The 13,247-nt window shown below is 39.2% G+C and overlaps 1 protein-coding gene across 1 annotated transcript in view; it reads left to right on the top strand.

Annotated features, from left to right (window-relative positions):
• Window positions 1-13,247, top strand: part of LOC136883302 (lysosomal alpha-mannosidase) — a 220,842-nt gene that overhangs the window by 171,884 nt on the left and 35,711 nt on the right. Inside the window, exons 12-13 of the mRNA XM_067155536.2 lie at window positions 8,858-9,074; window positions 11,263-11,380. Of these exons, the coding sequence (XP_067011637.2) occupies window positions 8,858-9,074; window positions 11,263-11,380 (335 nt within the window). The remainder of the gene's footprint in view (window positions 1-8,857; window positions 9,075-11,262; window positions 11,381-13,247) is intronic.

A 13,247-nucleotide genomic window follows, 5' to 3' on the forward strand; every position in this document is an offset into this window, starting at 1 on the left:
ACTAGAGTAGAGTTCAGTTCTCTTATAACATAGGTTTAGATCTTCTTAACCCTTTGAGAGTCAGGTTTCTTAGTCCACTGCACACCCCAAAATTTAGGTTATTGCACATGTTTGGAAAACAACCCTCAAGAGGCATTATATTATAATGAAATGAATGAATTTAACATAGTATGTTAACAAGACATCAAACAACTAGTTTGAGCACAAAAATTGTGAAACATCATTTTTAGTAATGTTTTTTGGTATAATAATCCTCGAAACAAGGTACAGGGAACAATTTTTTACTTGCTTACTGAATCTGCTTACCCTCCAGGATTGGTTTTTCCCCCGGACTCAGCGAAGGACCCCACCTCTACCACCTCAAGGGCAGTGTCCTGGAGCACGAGACATTGGGTCGGGGGACACAACTGGGGAGAATGACGAGTACCTCGCCCAGGAGGCCTCACCAGCTATGCTGAACAGGAGCCTTGGTGGAGGGTGGGAAGATTGGAAAGGATAGGCAAGGAAGAGGGAAGGAAGTGGCCATGGCCTTAAGTTAGGTACCATCCCGGCATTTGCCTGGAGGAGAAGTGGGAAACCACGGAAAACCACTTCCAGGATGGCTGAGGTGGGAATCGAACCCACCTCTACTCAGTTGACCTCCCGAGGCTGAGTGGACCCCGTTCCAGCCCTCGCACCACTTTTCAAATTTCGTGGCAGAGCCGGGAATCGTACCAGGGCCTTCGGGGGTGGCAGCTAATCACACTAACCACTACACCACAGAGGCGGACAGCATTTTTTGAAAATGTCAATTTCCGAAGAATTTTTCGTCAGTGAAACATTCTGAATTCCTGACTTACTGCCATCGAAGCTAAAGCAGTTGGTGTGAATTGGTTAGTTATAGTCTCGTCTTCCCACACTCTGCGATTACTAGGCGCTTTATTTACGTTCGTTCGCTTCGGACGTGGCGGCTGTAAGACCTCATCCTCACTTTCATTTAAGTCTTCGCCACTTGAATTATTTCCAGATATATCTTCTACATCGTCTTCATCACTGTCTTCAAATACTGAACAATCACTGTCAGTATTCATAAGTTGAAGTTTATTACTTTTAATAAGAATATCACGAACTGTATCGTCGCTTGTAAGCAAGTCAGCTCGACTTTGTGCAGCCATGTTCAACTGTTTGCAATTGACTCGCTAAAACTGAAGACATCCGCTTAAAACATGTCTTTTTCAGCGCTCCCCGTGGAGATAACAATAACCTAACGACTTCAAAATATAGTCAACAGATGTAGGGAGCTATCCGTTTTTCAATCGTTTTCCAAAGACATACAGTTACTAAGATATATCACTTCAAATTCCGACACGCAATATATTGCGCCGTAACCACAGCGGCACTTACCGCTACCCGCAATATATTGCGCTGTGACCAAGGGGTTAATGATGGCTGTTTAGTTTCAGTTAGGGAAGAGAAAACAGTCAGAACAGACCAAATGTGGGGATTTTTTGGAGATGATGAAGCACTGTTACATTTCACAAACCAGATTCTGATTTATGGATCAGAGCCTTAGCCTGAAGCAGGAGTCAATGCCACATTGTTTTTGGTAAATTCTTGCAAACAACCTTTGCATTACACACTTCTAAAGTACACCATTCAAAGTTGTTCACTTTGGAACAAATTCCTTTGTCGAGAGGGTATCTTCAGCTTCATGAAATTGAACATGTCATCCAATACTGTTTGGAAAACTCACAGCATTCTTGCCAAATTGTTCTTGAATCACATTATTACTTTCTGTTGCAGTTTTCCCAAACAAACCAAATTTGATTGCATATTGTTATTCACCTCCCCTGCAAACCATGTGACCTTGCCGCGGTGTGGAGGCATGCGTGTCCCAATGAAGCAGGTAGACAAGCTTCTGGTGCAACCGTATTGGATGGGTATCTATTGAGAGACCAGACTAAGGAATGGTTCATCGAAAGGGGGGGTAGCAGCCTTTCGGAAGTTGCAAGGACGGCAGTCTAGATGATTGACTGATATGGCCTTGTAATAATACTCAATATGGCTTAGCTGTGTTGATACTGCTACATGGCTGAAAGCGATGGGAAACTACAGCCGTAACTAACTCCCGAGGACATGCAGCTCTCACTGTATGAATGATGTACTGATGATGGCTTCCTCCCGGGTAAAATATTCCGGAGGTAAACTAGTCCCCCATTCGGATCTCCGGGTGGGGACTACACGAGAGGGGGTGATCATCAGGAAGATGGATACTGACATTCTGCGAGTTGGAGTGTGGAATGGTAGAAGTTTGAATCGTTATGGTAGACTAGAGAATCTGAAAAGGGATAGACTAAAGCTAGATGTAGTTGGTATAAGTGAAGTACGTTGGCAGGAAGAACAGGATTTTTGGTCAGGCGACTACCGAATTATCAACACAAAATCAAACAGGGGAAATGCAGGCGTTGGTTTAATAATGAATAAGAAAATAGGGCAGCGGGTAAGCTACTACGACCAGCATAGTGAAAGAATTATTGTCGTCAAGATAGACACCAACCCAATGGCAGCGGCAGTGAACTCTATTGCTGCAGTTAACGTCCGCTTTCAAACACTTTCAATCACAGACAGTCACACTACATAATCCGCCGCCAGAAGTGGCACAGTCTAGTCTCGGAACTTGCCCTGGCGGGCACCGCCAAAGCACACATTGTAATAGCTATGTACTCTCATAGATGGCGTAAGAGTCCGTGTAGCCGTCCACAATGCAATTATACTATTCGAGGTAATAACACACAATATAATTATGTGACGAAAGGTCACATTCGTCACATATAGACAGAGTAGATGACCAGTAGGCTAACTGTTCTGAACGCTCATGCACAATTTATCAGAGTCCACCAGATAAAAGTTTTAGTCATCCAGTACTTCAAATAGTGTAGAATTCCAGTCTCAGCTCAATGTAGAGGTACTAGCCCGCGAATACAAGGTCCCATAGCAGAATGCAATAATTCACCAAAAATTACAAGTGCTGATAAGAGACACCCTGGAAACATATGTCGCGTAGACAGTTGATTGTCCAAATTGTATCACATAACTAATGTATATTGCTAAATAATGCTTCAGGAGCGGGTCTGACATTTGGAGAGCTGGAGGGAGTCTTTAAACCTATAGAATTGAATATACGAGGGGATTTATCTTTTTTTGTTCTAACCATATTCAGCAAATCGGGTGTCACTTCATGTAATGAGCTTTTTACGTTTGTGACATCATTAAGATTCCTATCTTTGTTATAAATGTGATCTAAGAAAATATATAAACTTTATAGTTCATTTAAGAGTTTACCTTTTCTCATATTCTTAATAATTGTTAAGTCCTTCTCTATCGAAGTGAACTGGTGCCCTGTCTCCCTCATAATGCTCATTGCTGAGTATTTATTATGCTTCTCCGTTTGAAATGCTCCATATATCTTGTAAAAAAGTTCCTTCCGGTCTGTCCGACATATGAAAATCTGCATTGTGAGCATATCAATCTGTACACTCCAGATCCCGTATAACGGTTATTGCTATGATTGACTTTATTATGATTAAAAAATAAGGTCTGGCTTGTGTTAGTTTTTCGAAAAGCTGAATTGGAATTATGTCTTTAAATACATTTGCGATCTGGTGTATAGCTGGGTTATTTTAAGTGAAAGTGGCATAATTAGTTTTTTTAATTTTGTCTGGCACTAGATTTGTGGACATCCTATTCTTAATTTTATTAATTAGTTGATTGACCATTTCAACTCTAAATCCATTAAGTCTTGCGAGATCTCTTATGTAGTTTGATTTAATTTTTAAGTTTTTAGGGGACATAGGAATATAGGGACATAGTGTGGTCCACCTTTGATTTGAGCCTATTGCACAGATGTGTGCTCAGGAGATGAATGACTGGTATCACTAATTGTTAATAAGACTTTCCTATCAGATTGTGTACATATTTATATTTACTGTTACTGTGGCATGTTTGCCCATCCTGTTTGTACGTTGGTTACTGTAGCTAGTAGAGTTCTTAAATGTGTGCTGCTACTAGTTTTAGGAGATAAATTGTAAATCTTTTGTTTGTAGGAAATGTATTACCCTGGACATGTGAGGCATCACTTGAAAAATAAGTATCGATATCCTTGCCGCTTCAAGTCCCACCTCAGTCACCTAACCCCATCCCTAACCCGGCACTTGCGTGACTTTACTGATGACCCCGAGTGTGAAGGTGTGAGTATTTTAAAGTAGAGTATGCGTTCTTGCTGATCAGATGTACTGAAGATGAGAGAAATACATGTTAGATGATTTACTTGTTGTGATTAATTTCGTGTTGTACTTCATTCTTTTTTGGTCTGCACTAGATATATGTCTTCCTTGATCTTTTTCCTTTGACTCTCAACTTTTGCAACTCTCTTTTCTGCTGTCTGTTTAACATGTAGAATAATGTAGAACAAAAGCTAAAGGTTTCCACCTATTCAGTACTATTTATTGTAACCTTAAAAAAGTTACATATATTTGATGAAACTAGTTTTGGTTTTGTTAGAGACCATCATCAGTCAAAATCAATAAAAGTTAAGGCAAGATGAATTATAGATAAAATTTATGAAGCAAGCGTGCGTTGTTGAAATTCAGGGCAAGACAAAGAAAGATTTGGATGTTAAACACTCATCACAATCATACGTCTTGTGTAAGTTCTCAGTTTTCTTTCAATTTCAAGAATGCACTTCACAGAAGACCAGGTGAAACACTTAAAATACCAGCACTTGAAGAACCTTGTAGTTCAGTTCAGTTCAGTTCAGTTCAGCAAGACCGAAACTGGTTTAATCAAATATTTGTAACTTTTTTAAGGTTACAATAGATAGCATTGAATAGGTGGAAACCATTAGCTTTTCTTTTACTTGATATTCCTCTTCAATACGGAAAAATATGAAATTTATTACCTATGATAACATGGAGAAGTCATCCTAATCATGTATACTGGTGCAGGCTTCCAAATGACAAGCTTTGATGTTCTTCTGGGATATTTGGCCGTGGTGACTTACTAAGAACGTCAATGTTTCAACTGTTTTATAGTATGATATCCTTATTAGTACAAAAGGATGCAAGTTGGTAGTTGCTTGGTTGCTTGTACTTGTATTTTTTGATAAAGCTACTGTAGGTTGTACTATCAGCATTGTCTTGCCTCTCCCCAGATTGGTGTACCTAGGACTTGCAGAGTATGACCCAGATCATTCAATTTTTTGTCTCCTGGCAGCCAGTTAAAGTCATCAAACTCTGCTACCCCACAGGCCCTCCCTTTTTCCTATTGAAACTGTTTTCATGTTTTATTATCTCCACAACTTCCCAGTAGATTTAAGAATAACACTGCCTACTTTCATTTTGAACACATGTTCCTACCAAGGCCCCACATCGCGGGCTGCGCAGAAGCATGTGACTGGGGAAGACATGTCCATGCGCGTACCGCCATAATGCGGGCGCTCCTCAGCTTGACGCGGAGATCGTATGGAATTCATGCTTTAACTTACATTTCGCACACATGAAAACTTTTGCCCTACAAAATTAATGACAGCCTACATCAGCTACCGTGTACACACGCAATAAATATAAATAATATCAAGACTGTGGTAATATTAAAATATACTTCTGATTAAAAACTGAACAATCTACACAAATCCTTTGGATAGCCCATAAGTGGCGCACCTAAAAGATTAGCAGACTGAATAAGAAGACTGAAAAATACACTAGTGGTACCTCAAAAATGATCATGTCGCTCACTTTAGTATAAGAGTCATGTTTGTAACTGATGTGTTTGAACATTGTACGTATGGCAAGAAGGCCAGACTCAAAGGACGAGAATCACGTGACAATCTGTCTCTTGAGAAACCCAGGCTATACAATTTAGCTTTATTGAAAATATGAAGACACGTTCAAAAAGCAGTCTACAACTTAAGTATGATTACATATCGTGAGATAAAAATTGCCTGTTTCTCAGCAAACTGGAGAACACATAAATTAAAATATTTACAAACTCCTGCACCCATAACAATCTTCATTTTCAACAAGAAAGGAAACCTGTGAAATAAAATCTTTCTTTGAAAGGTAGATCGCTTACGATTCCTCTCAGATAAGTCATTACAGCAAAGTTTACTCAATTTTCTTAACACATTGTTTAAAAAGTACATGACTGCAGAAATCTTTCTAAAACAGTCAGATACGGTGTAGGGGTAGCGTGTCTGCTTCTTACCCGGAGGCCCCGGTTTCAATCCCCGGCCAGTTCAGAGATTTGTACCTGGATCTGAGTGCTGGTTCGAGGTCTAGTCAGCCTACGTGATTACAACTGCGGAGCTATCTGACGGTGATAATGGAGATAACAGCCGAGAGGATTCGCAGTGCTGACCACATGACACCTCGTAAGTTGCAGGCCTTCAAGCTGAGCAATGGTCACTTGGTAGGCCATGGCCTTTTTGGGCCTGTTGTGCCATGGGGTTTGGTTTGGATATGAAATAACTTAATTGGATGAGTAGAAGTTAAATTATCATTTTTGTGTGATTTGGATTTGGGCAAATGCTGCCTGACATTCGTTACACTAGTGCTAGTCCTCTATTGTGTATTTCTTAAAATGAAATGAATGTCTAGGGTTACTTTGAGTTCCTATGCGTGGTTTAGGCTTACGTTTAATTTTACAATTTGCTTTACGTTGCACCGACTCAGATAGGTCTTATGGCGACGATGGGATAGGAAAGGCCTAGGAATGGGAAGGAAGAACCCATGGCCTTAATTAAAGTACAGCCCCAGAATTTACCTGGTGTGATAATGGGAAACCATGGAAAACCATCTTTAGGGCTGCCGACAGTGGGGTTCAAACCCACTATATCCCGGATGCAAGCTCACAGCTGTGCGCTCCTAACCGCACGGCCAACTTGCCCGGTCATAAAAATTGAAAGTGCTTTCTAATTTCTCTCTAATATGAAATTAGAAAGAAAAAAAATGAAATTGAAAGTAAAGCACTTGTAAACAAAGAGATTAATATCATAGTGAACAGTTAATTTGATTAGCGTTTTCTAATGCAGACTAGGATTGACAACATTGTAATGAGCTTCATATAGACTTCATATTGTCAGGCTTTTTTCTGGAATAGCGTATTAATAATTGTATTCTTTTATTATAAAGCAAGTGGGGAAAATTGGAGAAATTAAGCATCTGATACTAAGAAATCATTTTCAGATAATTGATAATTTGAGGCAATACCTTACTTTAATATTAAAAGGTTTTATCAAGTTGTATCAATCATATCTTTTGGATTCTGATTCTAAGCCCAGGTTTATCAAATTTGTAATACTGCTACACAGTTTGTATGAAAAAAAAAAAGTAGTCCTTTTCAGAACAGCTGTTTAGTTCTAAACAATTATCCCCGATGAATTAGTAAAAGGCAAACAAGAAAAAGAAGCCTAAATTTTCTATTTCATGTCCATGGGTTCTCTGAATCAACCACCCTATAACCTGTTTAGTTCTCGATTATGGTAAATGAAAGTTATTTTTTAACAGTTCAATTTCTACTCACATGTGAAAAGAAATACCAGATCCCTTCTGATAGCAATCTGTACAAATGAAGGCTGCACACGAATTCACCCTTGTGAATATTTTTCCATTCCACAGGTAAGGCCTAACTTTAGGCCTAGTATTGCCGAGCAATTTAACTACCGTAATGTATCAGCTCCCACATTCCTTGAAATTATTTGACAATATTATACTACTCCGTCACATGTAATACTAAAACAGATCCACTAACAGTCATGATTCAAATCGAAAACATGCAAGGGTCTGTAAACATTACCACGCGCTAGCCATGCATTCGAAGCTGAAGCTCCCACAACATGGCGATGCGCGAAAGTGTTCAATATTCTGCATAGCATCAGCGCACTCTGTGAGTCTAGATAAGTAATATTAAAGTCTTTGGTTCCTACCCATATGATATGATAGGGACAAAATAGTTTTATATAGTATTTGCTTACATTTCTCTGGCACTTCATTGCCCCACTCTTCCTGATCTTGTAAGTAATCCTTCTACCATGTTATATCTCACTCCTAAAATACCTCCATTGTTCTCCCATATTATTGTTGTAGTCTCCTCGACTTCTCATTACCTGAGTTACATCTTCTTCTTTTTTTTTTTCCTTTTTCAATTTTCTACATGTGCTTCACTGAGAACTTTTAATTGATATAATCCTTGCACTAGTATGTGCAGTTTGGGTAGAATAAATAGTTCTGTTTTATTGTACTTGGTATGCCCATTCATTGTACTGAAACTCCTTCGTCCTACCATTGTACCACAGGTGCATAATCTGTCTTTCCACCTCTCTTCTCTATTATACTCTCTTCTACTGTGTCTGTCCACTTCTTTTGAGGACTTCCTTGTGGTCTCTTTCTCTCTAATATTTTTGGAACTCATGTCTTCTCACATGTGCATCATGTGTCCATACTATTTCAGCTTGCTTGTTTCTAACTTGTCCTGTAGTTTTGAAACTATAAACCTCTTTCTATCTCTTCATTTCTGATTCTGACTTTTCTTATGTATGATACCTCTAAGGAATGTGAACTCTAATCTTATCTTGTTTTATTTCCATCCCTGTGCCTGCTAATAGAACTTCTTGGTTCCACAGTATACCCCTCAGGCTGTGGTAAAAGTCAGTTGCTTGTTGTATTCTCTTTCCTGTCTCCTTAGTTATCTTCCCATCTTCTGTGATTGCATGTCCTAAATATTTCCATTTATTTGTCATTACAATTGTTCTATTCTTCTGTATGCTTATCCTCATGCCAAACTCTTGTCACCAGATTTTACGTACCGGTATTTGTGTTCACAGGGTTTGTCGATGGAATTTTCTGAGAGTACGGGCCTGCCTGATGTGATTGTGGTGGGTGGACGTCGGATCCGTCTGGTCCAGGACTTCTACTTTTATGAAGCATTCATTGGTAACAACAGGGAGGCTCTGAATCGTTCATCAGGAGCGTATATCTTTAGACCTAAAGGAATGTTGCCAATCCAACTGGCATCACGAGCGGAGGTGAAGGAATATAAAGGTAAATTGAGGCTCTTGGTTAACTAGAAAGTTGTGGAGATTTGACCCTGATGAGCATACACTGCACTTCCTCATTAAAGATAGGAACATGAATAGGATACAAGGACAATCTCCACATCTGCATACATAGGCATCTTCTTCGTCTCATCAATCTTAGTTCTTCCCCTCCTCCACAAACTCATTTCTGCTTACCAGCTTCATCAGCTCAATCAAGCTGTAGCTCAGTCAATCACTACTGATCTGCACTAAAGCCAATTGCCCACGTGGCAGATTTTCTATGTTGTTTTCCTAGCCTTTTCTTAAATGATTGCAAAAAAATTGAATTTATTGAACAACTCCCTCGGTAAATTAATCTGGTCCCTAACTCCCCTACCTATAAGTAAATATTTGCCCCAGTTTGTCCGCTTGAATTCCAACTTCATCTTAAAACTAGCAGATGTACCTGTGCTTCGCTGCAGTACTCTACATTGTATACAGATATCAAAGTAAACTACTGTACATGCAGTGAATACGATTTTTTTAAAATTACATGTGTCTTGGTGTTATCCGAGAAACAGCATGGGGAGGTCCCCATACCTTGTTTCCAATGTAAAGTACGAGTTGTGGAGTTGTGATGATAACATCACTTGCCTATTGTTATTCACAATCAAGCTGGGAAGTTTTCATTATAATGGCAGGCCCCTTTCCTACTTCCAGACACATTACAGTTGAGGAGTTTTTATTATAATGGCAGGCACCTTCTGTGCTGCCAGTTAAAATTGAGTTGTGCTGTTATTATGATGACAGGCCCCTTTCCCTAAAGCCAGTCAGCTTACTGCCAAACACACGAGAGTTGGTGAGTTTCGATTATAATAGCAGGCCTCTTTGCCTAATGCCAGTCGCATTTTAGATGGGTGTATACATATATATATACACATATATACATTTTTTAATGGCAGACACAATTGCATAGGGGAGTTTTGAACAAAATTGCATGCTCCCTTGCCTTCTGCCAGTCAAATCAAAAAGGGAATTATTCATTACACTGATAGGCCCTCTTACTAATGCCAGTTACACAGGAGTTGGAGAGTATTGATTACAATAGCAGACGCCCTCCTACTGACAGTCACTATCGATTTGTAAAGTATTCATTGTAATGACAGACATCCCCTCTCTTAATTGCTACAAATCAACTTCAGTAAATGCCTATAGATTGACATACAAAAGTATATGCAGTTTACAATATTGCAGACCTTCATTTGCAGATTAGCTGCTGCTAACCAGTACGTCATATTGACAGACGGATGGTACCATAAAGCACCTCTTTTAGCAGTCTAAATGGTTGATCCTGTGACATTTTCTGTTATCTCCTCTATGGGTTAGATTGAGTTAGTAACATTGAATAGGGAAAAGTTTGGGTATGGTTTTCGAAGAGTGCATTACTTTTCTGATAAATATATGACTGCCAGAAACATAGAATTTGGCTCACATATAGCTGCTGGGTGGGCCAGTATTCGTGCTGAATTTGATGACTCAGTCTTGAATATAAGTGTGTCAAACTATCATTTTATACGTGTAAAAAGTACAGAATTTATGTACAATAAATACACCCAAATCTAACGTATAAGGGATAGAGATACGACAGAAAGTCATAGGACCAAAGTTGTAGATCACTCCAAATTGAACTGAGATTGTGCCATCCGTTTTGTGATATGACTTACCGTTTAGCCACCAAATACCTTGAAATGAAAGTCCTAATTTTTAACCCCCTCCCCCGGATCAAGATGGTGGCACAATCTGCCAGACGAGCTAGAAAATTGAATGAATAGTGAATGAAAGTTCAAGTTGTCAAAGTGTAAGCAGTGGTTAAGTGCACTCAGTTTATTGGAAAGTGAAAAATTGCAGTGATGATGTTGCAACACAAATTCTATGTCTAATTTTCAGTGGACACTTAAACACCATTGCATGTGAAGGGTAGGCTTGTGGGTACAGAACAGTTCTCCTTTATCTTTGACAGTATTATTTTCAAACTAAGTGCCACCCAAATATTCAGTTGGCTAAATTAAAACGCCAAGTTATTAGGAGAACCTCCATGTAATTATAGACGGGAGAGAGTTAATGTCTGACGTGTTGAAGATATGTGTAAGATATTGATCATCAGAGTTTTAAAACAAATCCTTTTCTTACTAATTAATAATTTATTTTTTCAGGTAACTTGGTGGAGGAAATCCATCAGCAGTTCTCGGACTGGGTCAGCCAAGTGGTGAGGGTTTACAAAGGGGAGAACCACATAGAGTACGAGTGGCTAGTTGGACCAATACCTGTAGAGTAAGTGTATACTGGTATGTTGTGTTTCCCCTCACTCTTAAGAAAGAAACTGTTAAGAAAATAGTACTAATAATAATAATAATAATAATAATAATAATAATAATAATAATAATAATAATTTATTTTACATTTTATGGCATACATTGGACCACTCTAGTCAATTATACAAAGGATTTCTTGATTTCCTATCAGCCCAATATTTTTTCATTCTGAGAGATGCTGCCTTCCTTTGTTCTTTTGAAAATACCCTCCCATTAATATTAATATAAATAATTATTTATTTAGCATGTGGATTTTTAGTAACGGGAGCATGGGCACCCGCAGGATCTTTTCCAGGGGGGGGGGGGCACATTAACAATTTTCTTGAATATAAAAACCAATATAACGTCAGCAACATTAAATTGTTTACAGAAACTTCCAGTTATAACATATGCTAGATGACTGTCGGTAATTTCAGTTTATGAAATAATCTGGTATGATAGTAAACAATTGAACATAAACATCTTTAGAATTCCAGGGGGGGGGGGGCAAGTGCCCCCCCCTTGCCCCCCCTTGCGGGCGCCCACGAACGGGAGTGTCCAAGGACATGTTTGACTCGCCTGGTGCAGGACTTTCTGTTTGACGCACATTCGCGACCTGTGCGTTTGGATGTGTGGTGGTGGTGGTGGTGGTGGTGGTGGTGGTGGTGGTGATGAGATAGGGAGAAGGTGAAACCAGATGTCAGCACATATCCTACGCATGTTAAATAACACCAATTCAAGAGGATGAATTAGGGCAAATATTCATTTATAGGACGACGAGTAAGGGATTGGAATAAATTATCAGGGGAAAGTTTTTGTTAATTTCCAAGTTCTATGAAAATGTTTAAGGAAAAGCTAGGTAAACAGTTGATAGGGAAACTGCCACCTGGGCAGTAGCCCTAAATGCAGGTCATTGATTGATAGATTGATTGATAGATTGATTGATTGATTGATTGATTGATTGATTTATTGATTTCTTTCTTTATTACTTTCTTTCAAGAGACAAATCATTATTAAGTGACCCCTGCCCTTACTCCATATGAACACTCCAAAGAGAAGTTTTTGGAATCGAATCCAGGCCTTTTGGCACTCAGTTTAGTGATTAGAAATGGTATACCACACCTCTCCTACCCTGCTCGTCAACATTCTGATGGCAAACATTTTTTCTCACTAACTAGCGTCTAATCTTGGTGTCGGATCATAGAGACTTGATGCCTTAATGATCGTGGCTACTAGGTGGGAAATAATTCGTCTTCTTCTTCTTCTTCTTCTTCTTCTTCTTCTTCTTCTCTGTGGGGTACATTGAATTAATCATTTCTCTGTGTGTTGTTCTTTCCTCAGTGCGCAGTATTTCTTTGTTCTTTCTGATCTTAGTTTCCTCTCGTCTTCCGAGATGATAGGTTTGGCTTTTAATGTAGATTTGATATCGGAACCTTATGTTTTCATCTTTAGTTATTACTTCAGCTATTCGATTGAATCATGAATTTCCTGTAATTTTTAAATCCTACTAGGTCTTTTCCAGTTTCTTTAAACCAGTTGGGTTTTGGATGTAAGACTTTTCAGGCGTTTGCTCTATTAACCAGCGTTTTGTCTTAGGTCTGACACTAGATTCGTCAGAGTGGGATGTGTCAGACCCTACCCACTGACGCTGGGTATACCTGGGTATACCTGCATACACTCCAGCGTCAGTGGGTAGGGTGCGACACATCCCACTCTGACGAGTCTAGTGTCAGACCTAAGACAAAACGCTGGTTAATAGAGCAAAAAAAAAAAACACCTGAAAAGTCTTACATCTGTTTTTGACATGCTCTATTGGGAATATCTAATTCCCTCCATGGGAACTTAGA

Source organism: Anabrus simplex, chromosome 11, assembly GCF_040414725.1.
Source record: "Anabrus simplex isolate iqAnaSimp1 chromosome 11, ASM4041472v1, whole genome shotgun sequence".
Classification (NCBI taxonomy): Eukaryota; Metazoa; Arthropoda; class Insecta; order Orthoptera; family Tettigoniidae; genus Anabrus; species Anabrus simplex.